Source organism: Amyelois transitella, chromosome 4, assembly GCF_032362555.1.
Source record: "Amyelois transitella isolate CPQ chromosome 4, ilAmyTran1.1, whole genome shotgun sequence".
NCBI classification, from domain to species: Eukaryota; Metazoa; Arthropoda; class Insecta; order Lepidoptera; family Pyralidae; genus Amyelois; species Amyelois transitella.
Window position 1 is genome coordinate 10,908,036 of NC_083507.1, and position 23,349 is coordinate 10,931,384.

General features: G+C 37.2%; 1 protein-coding gene across 2 annotated transcripts; it reads left to right on the forward strand.

The window, feature by feature from the left end:
• The first annotated feature begins 388 nt into the window (after positions 1-388).
• On the forward strand, positions 389-23,332 carry LOC106137297 (solute carrier family 22 member 3-like). 2 transcript variants are annotated; one of them, XM_060954363.1, is made up of 12 exons: positions 389-582; positions 10,003-10,232; positions 11,857-12,049; positions 12,576-12,705; positions 15,141-15,269; positions 15,945-16,137; positions 17,503-17,608; positions 18,556-18,788; positions 19,283-19,362; positions 20,051-20,226; positions 21,150-21,304; positions 21,740-23,332. In XM_060954363.1, exons 1-12 carry the CDS (start codon positions 580-582, stop codon positions 21,810-21,812), a joined length of 1,701 nt encoding a protein of 566 aa, XP_060810346.1. In that variant the 5' UTR covers positions 389-579; the 3' UTR covers positions 21,813-23,332. The 2 variants fall into 2 exon arrangements, with proteins under 2 accessions (XP_060810346.1, XP_060810345.1); XM_060954362.1 differs by lacking the exon at positions 389-582 and adding an exon at positions 8,826-8,956.
• Positions 23,333-23,349: the final 17 nt, after the last annotated feature.

Below are 23,349 nucleotides of genomic sequence, written 5' to 3' on the forward strand. Positions count from 1 at the left end.
AGGCTCCCGGAAATTCTATGAATAGCTATTAGCTAATGTGTTCTTTCAGCAGCTGTCTAATCTATTTTAGTTAGTTTTCAAATTTGTTAAATTCTACGCGCCCTTGACCCTGTATACCGATAACTTCTGAACTGTAACCTCATTGGTCTCTGCGAATTTGCCGCACTGCGCTACCGTACAGGACAAAACAACAAAGTTGAAAATCCATGTTTAAAAAAAAATCAACGAAGCCGTTGCCGGGTCCCGTGACCGATCTTACCCCCATAGAATTATCAATAACATTCCAAATTAGTTCTTGTACATCAGAAATAGAGTTAATTTTTAATTCTACATCAGTATCATTCATTCATGTGTGTCGAACATCTGGCAGTCCAACTTCGTACTGCCGCCGAGTGGTCGCGCCAACCCACTCATATATAACAAGAAATATACTCGATTATTTTAATTATGATACACTTTTTAATGATAAACATGTCGTGACAGTGAATTTTTACTCTTATGTCACCAAAAAATAAAGTTTAATTTTGTTTTGCGGCCGTTCACAAGCTTGGGCTATATTTACATCGTTCCGAGCAAAAAATGGTAAGTTGGCACATGTTTTGTTTTCATATTCGAGTGTGGTAGACAGTCGGAGAAATAATTATTAAACTCTTTTTCAAGGTACATACTAAAGATTGAACTAGATAAATACCTAGCTCGTAATTTTGCTCGAACAATAATTATATTATTTACACTATTCAAGAGCTCATACAAAAAGAAATGGATACCGTCTTCAAGGAGTGAGAGTAGAAAGGAGTGTTACTCCCATAACATGTACGAGTAATATATGTCGTAGGTGACTTATAGAAGGGAAAAAAATTAGTTTCTTTGTAATTTTTAACGACTTCAAATGACTTTTTTTAGTGGGTTTTTGTTTGCGGTGAATTTTTTTTTAAATGTGAAAGAGACGTTTAAATTCTTTAAAAAGAACATAGGTAATAAAAATACAAGATTCTATATTCGGGCTTATGATCGTATAGGTTTTTGTCGTGTATTGTAATTTTTCCCAAAAACTTATCTCATATAGAATTTCGTTATTTTTACTGAAGATTTTGGGGTATAATTTGTAAGGGATGAAAAGTACCTACCGTATGTCCTTCTCCAAACTCTTCACTACATAGTATAAAACAAAGTCGCTATTTTAGTCTGTTTTGTCCGTATGCTTAAATCTTTAAAATTACGCAACGGATTTTGATGCGGTTTTTTGTAACAGGTAGAGTGATTCAAGAGGAAGGTTTTTATGTATAAATTTTGCACCCGTGCGAAGCCGGGACGGGTCGCTAGTAAATTATATATACGCAAAATTTCAAGAAGATTAGTTCAGTAGAAAACGCGTGAATAGACAACAAACAAACAAATAAAATTACTTTCAATTTAATTTATTATATTGGTGGTGATTTTGTAATTATAGATATATTTTAATTTCCCGCCAAAAAGATCGCAAATTTTATATTAAAGGAGTTTGGGAACGCTAAACGGAAAAAAGGTACTCGAGTTCGTACAAAATTTCTTCATTTCTAGAAACGTAAACCTTAATTTTAAACTAAGGATAGGATTTACCTTAAAAGAAAGTACAAACATGCAAGATTTAACTTTCCCTTTGTATAAATCTCACTTGGTCCACAATACCCTGTTTAACATTTTTGGTGAGGACACTAGACAACTTTCTCCAAGTGACTTAATGAAGATCCAATCTCACGGACATAAATTGTATTTCCGCGTGGTTCCCGGCGCCATTGACCAAAAGAATAGGACCACTCCATCTCTTTCTCATGGATGTCGTAAAAGGTGATAAAGGGATAGGCTTACAGGCTTGCGATTATTCTTTTAGGCGATGGGCTAGCAACTTGTCACTATTTGAATCTCAATTCTATCATTAAGCCAAATAGCTGAACGTGGCCATTCAGTCTTTTCAAGACTGTTGGCTCTGTCTACCCCGCAAGAGATATAGACGTGACCATATGTATGTATGTTCTAATACTTATCCTCGTAAATCATAAGAAAATGATATTATCGTGTAAGAAGCTCTTATTCTTGCCGTTACGTTACGCCTGATTAAACGTGTTACTTTTCAATAAAAAAAAACATGTTGGAGGAGACAATAGTGAGAGGTTATTGCCTCATATTGTTCAATCTGGTTAATATAGCTACGAAATAAAAATACATACGTTTGTCTCTTAAATAGAAAATACTTACATTGAAGCTATTAACATTGAATGAAGATATTGAATTAATTTTAATTCAATCTGGAATAAAGCAATCCTAATTCCAGGAAACGTGATCTCCAAGTCCTGGGCTTTTGGCTCTGTCTACTTAACTTGATCGTGCAAACACTGATGCACTTAATCTAATTATTAACTATCACAAGGTATTGATCAAACACGAGCTGAAATTATTTTTATCAGTCGAGTACCGATTACGTCTATCTGGGAGCCACTAATTGAACAACTACTAATTTAACACTTTTCTAAATTAAATACTCAATTCAGCAATCAGCAAATAAATTAACCTGATTTTAAAAGTTCATAACTATGTAAGTAGTTCCCGCTCTAATATTATATTTTCAACTATCTTATTATTCTCATTTACTTATTGTAGTTAAGTATACCTAGCTATATACCAAGCGAAATCTAGAAAAACATAAGTACTATTTATTACCCGATTTAGAATCGGAGCTGTTCTGTTGTTTTAAGGCTTAGCCTTCTCGATAGACTAGGTATCATAAAAATCAGCATCATCTCATCAATACATAATTAATTACTTATGTACGTTTGCATCATCAAATGTAAGCGCAAAAATATGGATGATTTTTTTACATTCCAGATTTACTTTCACATTTCCCAAAATCGGCATTTTATAAAATACCTAACACATAATGATGTTGATCGATATCACTGCAAATGTTTACAAATATGATTGTTATAGGTATGAAAGCAACAATACGAACACGCTAACTACCGAATGTGTAAACAAGTCGTTTCTCGTAGGCACCACAATACCGAAATCTTCCATTTTTTTCATCGTCTAAAGAAGCCGGTATAACAAGTAGTTACTACTCCTAGTAGTAATCATCTAATTAAGTTTTTTTCTCATCGAAACTCATAACAATTATTGCTCGAAATTCTGATATTTGCCAAAGAGCAAAATCCGTTCCATAGCTGTGAACAAAGCTCATATCATTTGACTCATAAAGACATTCACATTCACATATAATCACGTCTATATCCCTTGCGGGGTAGACAGAGCCAACAGTCTTGAAAAGACTGATAGGCCACGTTCAGCTATTTGGGTTAATGATAAAATTTAGATTCAAATAGTGACAGGTTGCTAGCCCATCGCCTAAAAGAAGATTCCCAAGTTTATAAGCCTACCCCTTATCATAAGACTCATAAAGATTAACCATAATGTCTAGATATATGACATTCGGCATGTAGTTTCTTATCTAGGTGTGCACTTAGGATTTAGAAATGAGGGTCCACGAACGTTAAAAGGCGTCAGGTATAAGAGAAAGACATAGTAAGGCAACCTGTACATTGAGGCAAATGAACGTGGCTTCCATGTTAACAGGATCGCAGAGGTCAAATTGAGTCATCCAAAAGAAGATAAGTCACTTCTTCTGGATGTGAACATAGGTGGACTCTGGGCTCCGAGGATGTGATCTCGAACAAACATCAGAAAGATGATGATGACACGGCGGACCTAATTTATATAAGAAAATAGAAAAACAGTTTCACACAGGTATATAGATGTATTACACAATTTTTAGTACCCAGTTTTCTAGTCTAGATATCTAGGTTATTGCACTTTTTGTATGTGACGGTCACAAAGCCTGCTCATTACATGTCATTACGTTATTTGAACACAACAAGCAGAGGCGGGTCTGGCTTATCTGAATGCGATGTGAGAGCGATGCAACCATACAATCATTAGGTGGGTATTCCGATGACTATGGATGCAGTCTGTAGATGCAACAATGCGACAGTGCTTAACATTTATAGCAATAAGTTTATCATATTCATCCCCCACAGGGATGTTGCGTCCCCCTCTATTCGACTTTAACCACGGTCCAAAGGTTGTGGGTATTTATTTGATCTAATACAACCTGTGTCATAAGCTATAATCTAATTTTTTAGGTAGGGAGTTTTTTTAGGTAATACATATTGTCTAGGTGGAATATCAAATAAAAGGAGTCTCCTGTTAACCTAAAAATAATGCACGTAAGAAAAACAACGGGTTGTACTCCGACAGTGCCGGCAGCATTGATATATTTTTATTAATGCTGACACCGCGGATGAATTCGTCTAAACATCTTACAAATTTTCCATCAGGTCACGTGTCCAAATGGGATTTTAACATTTTATACTCATCCAAAAAAGTGCAGCTGCTTAAGAAGTTTTCACATAAATAATTTTGGGATTATGGTGCTAAGTCTTGGCAAAGGGCCGTCCCAGCTGGAAGCATGTCAGGGTTTCGATGCGTCAGGGGCGTCACACCGCTGTCAAGTCAAGTACCTACAGTTTATCATGCGTGATTCCGAACTGATGTTTATATCAGTAGCTAGAAGTGTTTTGACATAGATTTTGACAAGTTGATAGCAGAGTAATCTAAGATAATACTTGGACAATGATGTTACCTTTACATACACAAATGGATATATTTATGCCTGCTTGATGCGGTTAGTGATAATAGTGCCCTATTCTGCGTGTGTGTTCAACCCACTAAAAAAATTTCCACCTCTAACGCTCTATAGGCGGGGAGTTGGCTGCCAGTTCGGGCTCTTTCTTATTTCTTCGCCTTTGGGCCATCCTGTTAATCTTCTGATTACTTTATCATATATTTATTTTGCGGTACCTATGTTTGAAATTATTTACATACCTATCGCTTAGATCTCAGGTATTGTATATTTGAGGTTAACTTGCCCTGTGGTTTTGATGGTATCTCGTTCGCGTGTCGCTATTCAACGTGGTTGCACGAAAGCTGAGCTTGCAAAAGGCATGCGGTTAACCGAGTTGCCCTTACCCTAGCAACCAAAGTCAGGGTTAATGACTGACCACTTTTTTTGATTGAGTGGGTTAATTTCCTGATCTGTTGATAAGAACACAGTCGGACATTTTTATAAAATCCTAGATTATATGTACTTATAAAGACTCCAGCGAAAGATCATTTATTGTCACTCTCCATTAGCTGATTTACCTTCCGCGATTTCCTCTATTAATGGTGATTTGATGCGAATATCTGACTGGAGCAGATCTTTTGGAATTAAGGTGAATCCGTCTAAAACGCAGGCAATCATAATTGGTAGCCCTTATTTTGTTTCTCGTATTGATTGGAGATTAGTGCCTCCTCTTAATTTTGATAATGTGGTAATTCCTTTTAGTGACAAGGTAAAAAATTTGGGTTTAATATTCGACAAAACTTTGTCATGGTCGCATCATATTAAGGACGTGAGCAGGAAAATGTTCTTAGCATTCAGCTCGCTTAGAAGGTTACGTAATTTTCTACCTATTGATACTAAAATTGCGCTGACACAATCTCGTCTTCTCCCTCTCCTTGATTACGCTGATACTGCTTATCTCGATGTCACTGAGGAACAGTTAAACAAACTCGAGCGTCTTCAAAATCTTTCTATACGTTTCATATTTGGGCTTCGCAAATATGATCACGTTTCTTCTTTCCGTTCGCAGCTGAAGTGGCTTCCTATCCGACTCCGTCGCAATTTGCATATTGTAACAATGCTCTATTCGGTCTTATTTAATCCGTTTTCTCCATCTTATTTAAAGGAGCGCTTCAATTTTTATAGCGATGCCCAAGGCGCCACCCGCAGTCTGCGTAGCACGGTTACCCTACGACTAAGACTACCGACATCCAATACCAATTTTTACTCCCACTCTTTTACTGTACAAGCTGTCCGTCTATGGAATGCTCTCCCTGTAGATATCAGGAAAGCCCAGACTATTAATAGTTTCAAAAATCTCGTTAGGTCTCATTATCTTTCTACTCTATCCTAAGTATATGTTATTATTATGTATTTATCTGTATTTATGCGTATTTGTATGTATTTATATGTATTATATTATAGATATATATTTTATTATGTTCAAACATTTATTTATCTTGCTCTGCGCCAACGCCAATCTCCTGTTGGATTTCCTTCCACCCAAAGGTTGACTGGAAGAGATTGCTTTAGCGATAAGTCCGCCTTTGTACCATCTACATCTACTTTGTGTTGTTTTGTATGTTTTACTCTTATGGTGCAATAAAGAGTTTTTTTTTATCTATCATGAATCTGTGGTTATTATTTGGCATACTCAAAATAATACTTACCTACACCTTTTCTGTGCGTTTTGTCCTTAGAGGGTTATTGTGTGTGCAACTAGTTAATACCTTATTACTATAAAATATCTATCTTTCAAACGTTCTACATATTCTGCCTAAGAATGAGTTCCGTATAACCAGCGCAACCTCTCTTAATCTTGACTGTCAGTTTTTTCAGCAAATTAACTAAAGTTTTATGCATAAAATTATTTTCCTTTCTTAATTTAAAAGTCATCATGACTCGAATAAACGAAATTGAATCAAAATTGGCGTGTCGAAAGGCACCCGGAGGTTGTACACAGGTTTCCTCCAATTATCTCTGTCTAGTGGCGGCTAATTTATTCGTGACGAACAAACACCGTGACATATTGACAAAATTCGATGCGTGAACAGCCAAATTTGTAGTGGCAAGACTATTTTAGGAGACAAAACGTTAATTGCTTAATTAAGTTTTTATCGTGTTTAACTAATTAACATCCATAATTCTTGTCACTATTTGCGGGTACGTTGAGGGAGCAACGCATAGAAATCGGAATAATATATAAGACAATAGAAATGCCATATAGTATTTGAAAATATAGGAATGATTCATGTAGTTATCTACGCAGTTGTAAGGCTGTCTAGCTAGTAACATTTTGAATTGAGATCAATGTGAAAACGTTTTATCTTCAAGTTTATGCCTAGCGGAGGACTTGGAAAAATGGTAAAAACCCTAAACGAAATATCTAATGCCTGATGCCTTAAACCCATTGACCTATACCTTGACGAGCTTTTCAGACGATTTTAAAGACGAGCTTACATGAAAAGTTTCATGAGTTAGCAAAATAAGTCTCGTACTTCGGTTCGTACGATCAGGGCTAGTGGAAAATGTAATGAAATCCTCCAGTTAAGAGGCAATATGATCTGAAGCACTTATGAACTGCTAATTAATAATGTGCTTATTAAAATGTTCGTATTTTCTTCTGCGTAATAAAACCTGTTTGCGGTATGTCGCTTCTTAGGATTACACCAGACAAACCGTAAAATTATGTAATGATGTAATGTTACTGGTATTACAAGTAAAACTACAAATTTAATCGAATTCGCCCCAAAGTTTTGAGTTTTTTTGGTTAGAAACAATAAGTAAACAAATAGGTAAGTAAACAAATCTATGTATCTCTGTATCATATGTGGTTTTACAAGGTACCTACTTATGAATAAAATCTTTGTCAGTATGTTTTTAGGTTATTTACCTGATTACATATTGTTTAGTTTTCTTTGGCGTTAGCGGAATATAAATTGGTAAACATATTATGCTATTGTAATAAAAGTAGGTACAATAGGTAATTAATTTTACGCGAATATACGTATCAAACGAGGTGAACGATATAGGTAGGTTATACATTCATACATCAACCGAGGCTGCCGCGCGAGCCTGTGCGCTAGGTGGGTACGCGGCTATTGGGTAGGCAAAGACTATGAATTTCCACTTGCTACGATCTTGACAGATCTTACTCCACATTCATTACCTTTTTACAAACATATGGTCACGCCTATATCCCTTGCGGGGTAGACAGAGCCAACAGTCTTGAAAAGACTGAATGGCTACGTTCAGCTATTTGGTATTACACTTTCAATTTAATTAAATGAACTAATCTAATTTAATAAAATCAAATGATACTTATATAAACAAATTGATTAAACCGCTTGCCGTTCCAATCTTAATTTTGCTATACCCTACAGGGTTCGTTTTGTACCCATTATTAAAACTGATAGTAGTAGTAGTTACAACTGAAATGTGCAAAATGATATGCAATTAATAAATTGAAATTGCATATTCGACGATTATGTGTACTCCTAGTATCTTCCTAAACTTTTTAAATAATTCGAATTTTGGTTCTTTGGTAGGAAATACACCTTTAGAATAGTTACAGGTTATGGAGTAACTATAGGCTCCAGTTCGGGTTGCCAACTGTATGTATCAGAAATCCGGGAGGATATGCTTCCTCTATATTATTTAAGGGCTGCTTCGGCGAATGAAGTTTCTACCGTCGTTTCTTATTCCTTACCTTTTTTACCTTTCATTAATATACAAGGAATAAAAGAAATTATTTTCGTTTTTTTTTCGAGATGATTCGGGAATTGCGAAAGACTGCGATCCTAGATAAAAGACAGACGCAGCTATGTGAATGATAATAATCCAGCTTAATTGATCTATCACAATCGAAGTCAAATCTTTTTTTTTTGTTAATTTATTTTTATATTTATGTACATCAAGGATAATAAGAATAAAACTTAAAATAAACAGAAATTCAGTACAAGGGCACTACTTTTTTCTAGAGAAATTTATTCCGGCAGGCCCACGACAGGAAAGTGTAAAATGTATGTAAATTGATAGAACAAAAGAGATAAACCTTTCGAATTTCCGAAATGCAACGTTTGTTTAATCGCGAATATATTAACCGATAGGATTCGCGTTATCTGACAGTTACCAGCCGGTTATCGAGGGCACGCGACGTATTCAGATAAGTCAGATCAGTGATATTTTTATTCAGCAGATCACAGACTTAAATTTGTTTTGTTTTGTGTAATGATCGGGACTAAGAACGAGTTCTGCCATCAGGTGCGCTGGATTCTATTTTATACCTATAAGTTATAGTATGGTGGTGGTCGTGGAGGCTGGGCAATCGTCAAATGAAATGAAATGAAATATTCTTTATTTACTTGAAACATGGTACAAATGGGTGTTAGAAATATACATATGTGATCTTACATGTTCCGCCAGAAGTATGGCATGTAAATATTGTTTATAATAATTGCGTTACTTTCAAAATTAATAATTTAAAAATTAGTAATTATACAATTTAAAATTTAAAATTAAAATAATCATTAATGGAATAAAAACAATTAAAAATTAAAAATTCATGCAGTCTTTTCTTAAATTTATTAATTGGCAAAGACTTGTATGAGTCGTCAAAGGTTTTAGTCTCAGCAGAAAATAAAAAAGAAAGAAAAAGCTGTTGACAAAGAATGGAGTACGAAATTATGTTTATATGGTTGTTTTCATTTTTTTTTTCATCTAATTGTTTTACTTACGAAGTTTGTGTTCGGGCGCTGGACCAATTAATATTAATTTAAGTTTGAACAGGGATTCAGTTTAGAACCTTGGTTACTCGTCACTTGGTTGTCAATTGAATGAGATTGTTTCCTTGCACGTCAATGGCCTGTGATGTTTTCATCAGCTCCTGATCCTCGGGGATGGTACAAGGTCCACGTTTGTTGATAAGACATTTTTTTCTCTGTCTCCCTCTGTGTGCTGCGGAAGGCTACGTATTGTAACATAAATAAACATAAATAAACATAAATTCACGTCTTTAACCCTCACGAGCCAGACAGAGCCAACAGTCTGGCTAAGATTGAAATCAGCCACGTTCAGGTCGGCTTAATAATGGAATTGGTATTTAAATACTTAGTGACAGGTTGCTAGCCCATCGCGTTGAAGGAGATTCCGAAGTGTATTAGACTATTTTACTCTTTACTATTTTTTTCAGAAATTCCCCAATGGGAATGGCAAAAGCCGAATTTCCGTTTAACGTGAGCTGAGCTGCGGTTACCATAGAATTGGGATGTACAATACTAGATTTAAAAAAAAACCTTTCTTTTCACCAGGAGGCGAAAGAAGAACTGAACAAAAAAGACCACCAGGATGACGACGTCCTGGAGACAGTTCTCCAGCATGTTGGCGAGATGGGACGGTACCAGAAGTGGCTGTTCCTGGCCATGCTCCCGTTCGGAGTGATCTTCGCGTTCGTGTACTTTGTCCAGATGTTCATTGCTGCTACACCGCAACGACACTGGTGCAGGGTTCCGGAGCTACAGCATTTGGATGTGGTAACAAGGTGAGAGAGGTCTGTGAGGTGTTTAGGTATAGACTCACGTCTATATCCCTTGCGGGGTAGACAGAGCCAACAGTCTTGAAATGACTGAAAGGCCACGTTCAGCTGTTTGGCTTATTGATAGGATTGAGATTCAAATAGTGACAGGTTGCAGGACTTAGTCGCTTTTATGACATCCGTGGGAAAGAGATGGAGTAGTCCTATTCTTTTTTCTATTGGTGCCGGGAACCACACGGCCCTTGAGTGAGACACTAGAGTTTAAATTGTGCGACAATTATGATGCAAGCTGGGTGATGTTCTTTCGGTGACAGCTGGATTTGCGGTTGTCGGACTGGAATACCTTCGTGATATTATCTGGATTAGCTTCTTCTTGTTACGATTCAAGGTCTAGGTCCTAGATTTCCCTTGGTCGAACCAAACGGTCTACTAGTTACAGCATGTATATATGGAGACGAGGCGAGAGACATATCTATAAGAACTTTAACCTAGTTCTATGATAACATAAATGACAATTAAGCCGGCTGAGGTTCCCATGGGTTACAGAGCGCGGAAGTCAAATAGAAGCCACTTCATATCATTATCTGGCTTGCTTATAATTGGACCTTATCAATAAACTCTCCGCCCAGTACGACAATTATGATCCAAGGATGAGTGTAATTCATACTAAGTTTACAATTTGGGTCACCAGCTCATAATTCTTTTCTCATCCGGTTTCTCAAAGGATTTAGTCTCATCAGATGAAAAAGAAAGAAAATGCTGTTGACAAAGAATGGAGTACTAGATTATGGTTATATGTAGATATGTTTTAAATTTTTTCATAAGCAAGAGCAATCAAGCTCATAATTCTTTTCTCATCCGTTCGGAAGCTACGACGCCATAAACAGACATTCACAGTAAGACACGTCAAACTTACGAGTATAACACCCCTCCCTTTTGCCCCGCGGAAAGACTTAGGTAAACGAAATCTTTGTCAGCCTGCCTGCCTATTAATTACCAAGTTCCGCTAGGTTTGCGTTCTGCTATAAAATTATTATGTAATTAATGATTTGCAATTCAATAAGTTGTTCTACTTGACACTTATATGAAAACAATTTTTATAATTGAAACGCATCGCAATAAAAATGCAGTAAATAAGTGCTTATTATGTGAATGCGCAAGACACAGCTTAATTAGTTACGTAAGAATGTGCTCCTATAAAAATATCCACGTAAGATGCAGGTTTTTGTTTTTTTTTTTAGTATGGCAAAAATGCTTGAGTTGATCTATTTTATGTGGAAGGTAATATCACGTATTTCAAAAAAACCTCCCTTAATACAGCTACACTCCCCAAGGAACCTGAGGATCATATATAACTTGACAAGACAAACAGTTTTAAGAAATTTTCTTCTCAACGCTTTGTCATAACTCAAAATTTTGATAAATACTGAAACCATTTCTATGGCTTTGATAAAAATTGATTACACGTACGAACTGAATCATTTGTTTGTTCTTAGAAAAGACAATAAACAAATGGTCGTGACAAGTGGCAAGATGTAGTCTCCGTCTTTCTCTTTCGGAGAAGCAGCGTGATTTATACCTATATGTAATTAAATGACCTAAATAACCACACAAAATAACCTTTTTCCAGACGGAATCTTAGCGTGCCGCCGTCTCGCGCCGGCGACCCATTCGAATGGGAGCGTTGCAAAACGTTCGACGCGAACTGGAGCCAAGTCCTGCTGACGATGCAGCCCCCTGATCCCGGCACCCCCTCCACTCCATGCCTCAACGGCTGGGAGTTTGAACTGGGAGATATTCCGTACCAGACCGTCGTCAGTGAGGTAAGACAAGAATTTTGACGTGAAAAACATTTGCACCCCACATAATACCTACACTACTACCTACCTACCTACTATACTACACCCTATATATGTACAGTGTAAACGCATATTGCGACTCGCGAAATTTCTCGCATCTCCATGTTCCCTGGCATCTTAAACATAGGGATTTCCAAAGTAAGAGTTGTGGCGAAATCTATACGCCACAAGTCACAAAAATAAAAACAGAATCACGCGACGCTATCAGTCATAAACAGCGAAACCTAAATCGCGCAAGCAAAGATTTCACGGATTGGAGCTATATATACAACCTCCGACAAAACATCGTCGGTTCCGCGGTTCCATAGGCATCACACCTAGCCTGGCGGAAGATCTTCCCTTTGGTGGCGGTCGAGCCGAATTATCGCTCCCGCTACAGAGTGAATTTATTCAAATTAGAGCAAATTATTTCAGCTTGCATGGACCATCTTAGTCCCCATCTTGTTGCGTATTATCAAATTACCAATAAAAAGTAGTTACTCTCTTTCAGCGCGGTTGGGTATGCGAGTTCGCCAGCGCCGGGCCCACAGCCCAGGCTATCTTCTTCGTGGGTTCCTTCGTGGGCGGCCTGCTGTTCGGTTGGCTAGCCGACAACTTCGGACGGGTGCCCGCCCTGGTTGGTAAGAATGAGGATACATAGAGACAGTTTCATATCGAAAGCTACCTTACAATAGATTTACATCAATGTTCGGGTAAATTAATCAATATCTAGGAAAAAACTTAAGTAGGTACTTAACTTTTTATAATATCGATTTATAATTATCGAGAGATATCGGTAAACAATTTTTTTTTTGACAAATTACACAGATTGAGTTAGCCTCTAAGTAAGTTCGAGACTTGTGTTACAAGATAATAACTCAACGATACTATATTACGAAAAAACGACTTAGTTTAACAATAGTTTTACAACATAATTTAAGTGGTTTAATTACTTTTGTTGCCGATGTTACTTTTGGATCAAAAATATCGACGACCTACTTAAGGTACCTAGTTGTGAATATGATATTATAGTGAATATGATTTTTTGAGTACATAATTATTCGCAAATATGATGTCTAGGTATAAATATGATATATCGAGAATATCATATTTCGAGAATGTGATTTTTGAGAATATAGTTAATGTCTTGCTCATAATGATGTTTTATGATTAGCATAGGTATGTAGCACAGAGTATGTAGGGACTGAGCGCTTCGTTCAATATATGAAAACAGATGGAAAAATATTTAAAAATTTGACATATCCGCCAAATCTCAAAGAACCTCGTATCTGCGAAGCTAATCTGACACTCAAAAAGATGACACGTTTTTTATAAACTACAAACACATCGCTAATTTAACGATACTACTACAAATAATCATTATCTAAAGTGTCCCTATTTTCTCTGTCTGTGTGTATGCGCTAACCTCGGAAAGTTGTAGACAGATTTTGTTCCTGTTTTATATGTTGGACACAGGGTTATTTGAGGAAGGTTTATATGTTTATTGCTACTCGTGCAGAGCTGGGGCGGGTCGCTACCTATTGGTATCAAAAATTAATTAAGTAGATAGATAGTTAAGTACATCCGTACGGATATCACGAATTTATCGTGATTAGATTGATAATACTATCTTTGGATAACGCTTGTTCTGATCTCATACTTTATTTTAGGGTTTGAGAATTTACACACCTACATACTTACATAAAACCACGCCTCTTCCCGGAGGGAAAGGCACGGGAAGGCTACATCTTACCATTTGCCACGACCCCAAGATTTGCTTCATATACAATCATAACGCTTTTCATGCAAACTCATCGGTTTTGGTTACTCTTGACTTGACCAGTTGCCAGAACAATTTACAAAGATTTGAAAAATCGCATTTCCATGCAAAGAGTCATTCAGTACGTGAACAGAATACATCAGGAAAACATTAGTAAATGGCAATAAAACAATGCGATCACGGACAAGCAATAAAATGATTAGATTTATTTAAACGACACAGTTTGCACCATAAATGTATGAAAGTCGACAATGTATTAAGGAAACCTTGGTTGGTTATGGTTGACGATGTTTATTTTTAAACCACATGTTTGTACGGACAGATTAGCGCGGCAATTTGGTTATTGGAATTGGTTTACGGTTATAGTTAGCGCGGTGATGATTCGACATGCGAATGAGGAAGTTTCTCAAACGCAAGGCTTTTCGGCTTAAGTTATGAGCTAACTCTCGTGTGTAAGTAGGTATAATACCTACTTAGGTACACACGAAAGTTACAGTAAAATCTCTTTATTCGCGGGGTATACGTTCCATAAATATGCCGCGAATACAGAAACCGTGAATACAGAATGGTAATTTATATGGGGTTATGGGGATACGTTCCTAGATACTCTCCAAGGCGTAAACAATCAAGCATAATTCTATTTTCACTTTAAGCGGTAACAGATTTTTTTGTGTAGAAAAGCGTTTCTCAATTTTTTTAGTTGACATTATTAATTACGAAGAACGAAGAGAGCAGTAGAGACGTGTTACTCGAGCACAATTTTTGTAACGAATGTGAAAGATAAAACAATAAAATAGGCAAAGCGCCTTTTACCAAATAACGGATGATCAACATTTAAAAATATACTTTATTTTTTCAGAAATAAGGTGGCTTTCTTCTGTTTGTTTACATTTTCAAAAACGCCAACCGCGGTGTTTAAGGCAAATGCGACAAAGGCGGCTTAGGTCAAAGTGCTCGGTGGTACCATTTGACGGCACTTGCAAAATATATTACCTTAAACACCTACTGGAATTTTGTATGAAATTTTAGATCCGCGAATAAAGAAATTTTTTGCCGCGAATAAAGAAATTGGGTTGCATTTTTTTAAACCGCGAATAGTGAAAACGCGAATGACGGAAGCGCGAATAGGGAGCTTTTACTGTACTTGTAATTTGTTTATTATCTCTTCAGGCTTTATCTTTGACGTTCTTCAATTTTCTGTACTACTTATTCTTTTATTCTATCATTAACTAATACTTACCAAATAAGGTTATTGTCTCGTAAAATGAATTAATAACTTAATCACATTAATTTCAGGTACGAACCTGGTGGGTTTTGTGGGCGGAATCGCGAGCGTCTTCACAACCGGACTGTGGGACTTCGCCCTGGCCAGATTTCTGGTCGGCATGTCATATGACAGTTGTTTTATGATGATGTATATATTAGGTCAGTGGTACAAACATACAAATAATCACGTCTATAACCCTTGCGAACATGGCCATTCAGTCTGTGGCGACATCTCTACGCCACTCGTCACAACATCCAATCAAACAACTACTGTCAATCATCGCGAAGAAATTGACGCGCTCAGCCAATAGCAGCGAAGAATCCAAATCGCGATTTCAAAGATTTCATGGATTGGAGCTATATATACAACCTCCGACACGACACCGTCGGAGCCGCGGTTCCCCAGGCATAACACCCAGCCGGGCGGAAGATCTTCCCTTTGTTGGCGGTCGAGCCGAATCATCGCTCCCGCTACAAGTCTTTTCAAGACTGTTGGATCTGTCTACCCAACAAGGGATATAGACGTGACTATTGTGTATGTACGAAAAAAAAATTAGTTAACTCGTTTCCTCCCTCCAACAGAGAATCCTTTTCCTTTCTTTTAGAACATTATATACTAAGTAGGTAACTTTATGTATAAGTTTGTATAATAAATGTTTGCAACATCAGAAAGGGTAAATATGAAGATCTGTTATACATAATATTTAAGACCTTGTTGAACTACTACTTAATGTTCAAATTCAAATTCAAACTATTATTATGCAAATAAAAGTTTGAATTTGAATTTGAACATTAGTAGGTTTGAAATGTCTCAAAGATGAAACTTCTCAACAGTTCTGGAGTACGTGGGCCCTCGCCACCGTACTTGGGTGGCCAACATGTCCATAGCCCTGTTCTTCGGGTCGGGATGCCTGGTGCTGCCTTGGCTGGCCGTGTGGATAGCTGACTGGAGGAATCTCCTGATAGTCACGTCAGCGCCAATGCTGTGTGCAATAGCTGTGCCCTTTCTAGTTCCTGAGAGTGCGAGGTAAGTCGGGTCTAATTCAAATTCATACAGGACACTTCATATACATACATATACATATGGTCACGTCTATATCCCTTGTGGGGTAGACAGAGCCAACAGTCTTGAAAAGACTGAATGGTCACCTTCAGCTATTTGGCTTAATGATAGAATTGAGATTCAAATAGTGACAGGTTGCTAGCCCATCGCATAAAAGAGGAATCCCAAGTTTATAAGCCTATCCCTTAGTCGCCTTCACACTTCATATCTATATAGATATGAAGTGTGAAGGCGACTAAGGGATAGGTAACGTGTGTTTATTATATGTACTTATAGATATCTATAAGTACATATAATAAACACACGTTGCGTTACCCGTATTCGGGTCCAATAGATATTTATAAGATGTCACTGTCAGTGTTACTCATAATGGAGAAATAAACCATTCACGCGGAGACCGACATCCGCGCGGACGGAGTCGCGGGCGGAAGCTAGTCACTTAATAATTGTCATAGGTATCTTTTGGTTTCACAACATTAGTTGACGTCAAATAAATTACTTAAAACTGAGAGTACAGCCGCTTCCAAAGCATCAGTGCAGAAGAAGCGGTAGCAAACTGCACTGCAGCATGGTAAGAAACATGTCATTTAGCCTTGGTATTTCTGTTACGGTGTGCCAAGTATCGTGGTTGATTGAAAAGAGATTAGTCACGTCTCCGCTCGTGCTGGGTGCTATGGCGGTGTCAATTCTAGTTCCTGAAGGTTTATGGCTAATTATATGGGACAAAGTTAATTAGCTAAAATGTCAATAGCCTGTTCTGGGTGCCTTGTTTTGCCATAAACCTTAAGTTTTAACATTTGGTCACGTCTATATCCCTTGTGGGGTAGACAGAGCAAACAGTCTTGAAAATACTGATAGGACACGCTCAGCTATTAAGCTTAATGATAGAATTGAGATTCAAATAGTGACAGGTTGCTAGGCCATCACCTACAAAAAGAATCCCGAGTTTGTAAGCCTATCCCTTCGCCTTTACGACATCCATGGGAAAGAGATGGAGTGGTCCTATTCTTTTTTTGTACTGGTGCCGGGAACCACACGGCACTTAACTTTAAACACTAACTTAAGTTTAAAAAGAAATTAATTAACTTAAAAGATGACAGTTTCAAACTACATTTTCTTAATTCTACCTTCCTTTGAAGAAAATGCTGCAGTGCAGTTTGTTACCGCTTCTTCTACACTGACGCCTTGGAAGCGGCAGTAAACTTAGTTTTAAGTAATTTATTTGACGTCAACCAATGTTGTTAAACCATACGTTTTGACAATTATTAAGCGATATAAAGTATCCTATAATAATGAATAAAAATTTTCAATTTTGAATTTTTCGCTCAGGTGGCTGTCTTCCCGGGGCCGCATCAATCAGGCCGTGGAAGTGGTGAGGCGCTTCGAAAGAGTCAACGGGACTAAAGTGCCTCAGGATGTAATCGACGAATTTGTTGTAAGTAGCATGAAAGCAGGTTGACTAAGCAGATATGCAAGGAGAGTGTGGAGGGTAAGGTCGGAGTGGGAAGACCCAGACGAACGTATCTTGATCAAGTTAAGGACGTCCTGGTAAAGGGTCAGGTCAAGAGTACCCGAAACCGCCGAGCTTGCATGCAGGGAGTTATGAATGAGGATGAAGCGAAGGAAGTATGCAGGGATCGTGGCAAGTGGAAGGAGGTAGTCTCTGCCTACCCCTCCGGGAAAGAGGCGTAATTTTATGTATGTATGTATGTTTTAAGTACGCAAGCTGTGCTGTTAAAGCCAATCCCAAAATCTGATTTGCAATAGTCTGTCTGTACGCTTGACCACGTAATGGGATTACAAGTCATATCTTCGTCACATATATGTAGACTAGCACATTTCTCAAGTGATTTCCATGCACGCGTTGGATCAACGCTCCAGTCTCTCTCTGATAATACATACATATGGTCACGTCTAAATCCCTTGAGGGGTAGACAGAGCCAACAGTCTTGAAAAGACTGAATGGCCACGATCAGCTATTTGGCTTAATGATAGAATTGAGATTCAAATATTGACAGGTTGCTAGCCCATCGCCTCAAAAAGAATCCCAAGTTTGTAAGCCTATCCCTTAGTCGCCTTTTACGACATCTATGGGAAAGCGATGGAGTGGTCCTATTCCTTTTTGTATTGGTGCGGGGAACCACACGGCACACTCTGATAAACAGGTATCAATTGTTCCCTAAAACACATCTATGTTCAACAATCTTTCTTTTTTCTTCCGAAAATTGTTCTGTTTGAGAAATAAGTGGCTGTAATAAACATCATCATTAAGCCGCAGCTGAACGTGGCCTTTCAGTCTTTGTGAGACTGTTGGCTCTGTGTACCCCGTTAGGGATAAAGACGTGATTGTATGTATGTATGTTTGTATAATAAACATTATAGGTAGCGTCTCGTCAAACGCGGGAAACCAACGAATCTCTCCTCTCAGTGTTCCGAAGTCCCCCGCTCCGGAATGCCATGATTTTCATGGTAATGGTCTACATGTCCTGTGCCCTGATCTTCGACGGGCTGGTGAGGATGTCGGAGGGACTGGGGCTGGACTTCTTCATCACGTTTACACTGACTTCAGCAACGGAGATACCCTCGGTGACTCTCCTCGCTATGCTTTTAGATAGGTGAGTAGATTTTGTTGATAATAAAAGAACGAATGAACGAAACGAACTTGTATAAATCTGACACGTTCTAGGAAATGGTCAGGTTTAGTGTAAGAAAAGTTGGATGAATAGAGGAAGCGAGAGAATTAAACAGGGATGGTTCCCGGCACCGATAGAAAAAGAACAGGACTACTCCATCTCGCTCCCATGGATGTCGTAAAAGGCGACTGAGGGGTAGGCTTATAAACTTGGGATTCTTCTTTTAGGCGATGGGCTAGCAACCTGTCAATATTTAAATCTCAGTTCTATCTTAAAGCCAAATAGCTGAACATAGCCTATCAGTCTTTTCGAGACTGTTGGCTCTGTCTACCCCGCAAGGGATATAGACGTGATTATATGTATGTATGTATGGTTAATTGCGAGTGGAATGATCTGATGATGAGTTTTTGCCTACCATTGATTTGGACAATTATTATCACACTATCTAATCTTTAATTTGTACCTATATTTTTCAGGTGGGGCCGTAGAATGTTGACCTGTGGCCCTATGTTGACTGCTGGGATTCTTACATTAATTGCTGCATTTGTCCCCAAAGGTAATAAGTTATTATCATATTAAATAGCAAATATAGGCAGTATGTTGTGTGGTTTTTCGGCCCGTTAGAATAGAACCACCATATTTTCATGGATGTGGTAAAAGGCGATTGAGGGATAAGGTAGCAAATACCTACATATAGGCAGTAGTATGTTGTGTGGTTCTCGGCACTTTGGAATAGAACCACCTCTTTAACACGGATATCGTAAAAGGCGACTAAGGGGAAAGGCACATTAATCTGCTTTTACTTTAAAATGCAGCTTTAACCATGATCTAATATCGGTTTAAATATGTACCCCTTCAAAGTAGCACAGGTGACACGCTTCGTGTAAATCCTAACATACCCTTAGGTACTGATCCAGGACAAAAGTAAAAATGTCCACCCTGGACTCCTCACAAGAGAGTTATGATTTTTTATTTTAAGGGACAAATTACACTGATTGAGTTAGCCTCGAAGTAAGTTCGAAACTTGTGTTACGAGATACTAATTCAACGATACTATATTTTATAACAAATACTTATATAGATAAACATCCAATACCCAGGCCAATCAGAAAAAGTTCTTTTCTCATCATGCCCTGGCCGGGATTCGAACCCGGGACGTCCGTCATGATGTGATCGGGAAGCGAGAAAAAGACGTAAAAACAGTAACATTCACAACGAAATACCTATTTCCTACTTCACCCCAGGCATCCCCCAAGTGACACTAGCCATAATGGCCCGCTTCTGCATCAACATGTCGTACAACGCCGCCATACAGTGGAGCACGGAGCTGCTGCCGACCGGCGTGCGCGCATCGGGCTCCTCGCTCGTGCACGTCAGCGGATACGTGGCGACTGTCATGTCGCCGTACATCGTATACTCTGTGAGTTTTTTTTTTTTTAATTTTTTAAGTAACATTTATGCATGACGATGACATCTGCAGAAGTTATGAAACAAATCCAGAAAACAATGTGAGTAGCCGTGCGGTGTGGTTCCCGGCACCAATACAAAAAAAAAAGAATAGGACCACGCTATTTCTTTCACATGGATTTCGTTAAAGGCGACTAAGGGATAGGCTTACAAACTTGGGATTCTTTTTTAAGGCGATGATGGGCTAGCAACCTGTCACTATTTGAATCTCAATTCTATCATTAAGCCAAATAGCTGAACGTGGTCATTCAGTCTTTTCAATACTGTTGGCTCTGTCTACCCCACAAGGGACATAGACGTGACCATATGTATGTATGTATGTAGCAGCACTTTAATCAACATCACTTTTAATTTACACTTTCTTTTTTGTTTTAAAACACCGATTGAGTTAGCCTCGAAGTAAGTTCGAGACTTGTGTTACGAGATACTAACTCAACGATACTATATTTTATATCCAAATTATACCCCATATTTCCAATCCGTGAATACTTTCGCAAGCAAAGATTTCACGGATTGGAGCATATGAGCGATATAGACTTTTCGCTGTTTTTGACTGATAGCGTTGTGTGATTTTGATTTTGTGACCTGAGGCGTATAGATGTCGCCACAAGCTTTTCTTCTTTAGCAGTACCTACAGTTGGCTGTCTAAATGGTATCCTTGATAAATAATGAATCAGGTCAAAAGTACCCGAAACCGCCGAGCTTGCATGAAGAGAGTTATGAATGTGGAAGTATGCAGAGATCGTGGCAAGTGGAAAGAGGCAGTCCCTGCCTCTCCGGGAAAGAGATGTATGTATGTATAAATAATGAATTAAACATATAATTTTGGATTTCAAAACTTACCTAAGTCTAAGAATAACGGAAATTATTTTCTAGCAACTCATATGGAGCTCCCTTCCATTGCTAATCCTGGGTGTGACAGCGTTTGTGGCCGCCGTGTTCGGGATGTTATTGCCGGAGACAAAGGGCCGGCCGATGCCGCAGACCATTGACGATGGAGAGAGGCTAGTTCGACAATACTCACTCTGTGGGTAAGTAAAGTTCTTTTTTTTGAGATCGTGTATACTAGCTTAAGATGTCTCTCTCTCATCCAGGCGTGTTCCCAGTTGCACCCTGCCACTAACTAAGCTAGATGTATTTGTTAGTCACAAGAAGGAAGTATTTAAACTTGAAGATGTGTTTCCTTAGAAGTTCTCACATGAAAACATTTGTGTTGAAGTATATATCACCAAGTATAGATACTTACCCGACATTTTTTTACTTTCCCTCTAATGCAGGGCAGAAGCATGCATGATAGGTATGCTTCTTGATTATCCGTTTTTAATCAGTTTCATTTCAATTTTGTAAGATGGCAAAGGGGTCTATTGAGAAAAATAAACATGAACTTATAGGTTTCTCCTCACCCTATGATAACTTATCTACGTGTGTATAATACTTTAGTCCAAGAATTTTTTTCTCATTCACAGTTACAAGAACCCTGACAAAGAAGAAACTGAAATGTGGCAGAAGAACGGCAACGACAAAGCGCTTATCACGTAGCGTACTATACGACCAATTTTAATTGACACATATCTTCGAGACTTCTTGTAAGATCTCGGTTACACTGAGAATGAGCCGGTTGATCATCAATGACAAAATGATTCTTCATCAAAATTTAAAAGTTTGTTAAATAGTGGAACGAACTAACTGGGAGACCCCTCAAAATTTAATCTTGCCGAATATTTTTGTTTGATAGATGTAATAATATCAATTAGTGCGATTAATTAGATATTTCAGTGTAACTTCCGTTAAACGCAAGTAAGTAAGTATGAAATAAACCAAAAACCTCCTAAGTACATCATTACCCATTTATTAGGTTACTTGTAGAATTGTTTTTTTAACTTAGTGAAAAGTGACAATATTTAAGTATGTGATTTAAAAAAATAAATGCATTAGTCCTTGGACTAGGTCCTTATATTAAAACTTAAGTAGTATTACTTACTTGACCTATTTTTTCTTAAAAACTTAGTGCTAAGGAATTAATGTGTGTGCTATGAATTGTAATGTAAGAATTATTGACATAATTTTTATAGGTTAAATGAATTAATTTTACAAAATTAGTTATTACATTTAGTTAAATGAAACTGGATTAAAGTAACGCTTTTCATCTGAACAAAAAAAAACCATATTTATTATTTTAAAGCGTAAAAAATATATGAACCGTAATGAGATTTAAATTTTCAAATTCTTAAATAAGTACTTATTGTATTATAGTGATTGAATGCCCAATGTGATAAAATAGTTATCGCGCTCAGAGTTGTGAGTAGATAGTTTAGGTATAAAATTAAATTTAAAAGCATTATTTTTATAAGTAGGTAAGCTTTTTAAACGCACATTTTGTGATTATGAATTTAAGCACGCAAACAAATATGTACGTACATTCATTTCGACTTACGTGCCTCTTTTTATACTATAGTCTGTGATACAAATACCTAAATAGTTTATCAAAAATAACGATATGACGTGATCTTCAATATGATTTTCAACTTCTGAATATTCTAATTACAGTCAAAATTTATAATTGTGAATAAAGATTTTGTGTTATATGGTAGGTTTTAGTAATCACATTAATTTTGATAAGTTAGTTATTAAGTTTTTTTACAAGAATTTATTTTTTCTTTTGTGATTAATTTGTCTTTTGAGATATCTAACAATTATTGAAATCTAACTTTGTATTAGGTATGTGGGTGTATATTAAAAAATTAACATCAAATTCTAGTACTTACGCAGAGCGTATCTGGTGCTTTATGTTAAATTATATATTTCTATTATAGTATGAATTAAATAATATAGTTCCTTTTTTATTTGGCGTGAAAATCTACAGACAAATTTTACCGTTTTTCTTTAACGAATGCGAACTAGGTAAGATTCAAATAACCTCTAAGTTAAGAATATTATTTTGTATGCATTTAGTTGATTATAATACATGCTGAAATTATGTATAAATAACTATGCAATGAAATAATTGAGTTATGTAATGAAAAGTGTCAACCAAAATAAAATAATGTATTTATTCCTTATTAATGAAGTTTTATTT

Bases quoted from the DNA above. Each gene is read 5' to 3' on its own strand.
- LOC106137297 (XM_060954362.1), top strand. From the start codon at position 8,924: ATGATCGGGACTAAGAACGAGTTCTGCCATCAG. The intron at 8,957-10,002 runs GTGCGCTGGATT...TCTTTTCACCAG, and splicing joins AGAACGAGTTCTGCCATCAG to GAGGCGAAAGAAGAACTGAA. The intron at 12,050-12,575 runs GTAAGACAAGAA...ACTCTCTTTCAG, and splicing joins ACCAGACCGTCGTCAGTGAG to CGCGGTTGGGTATGCGAGTT.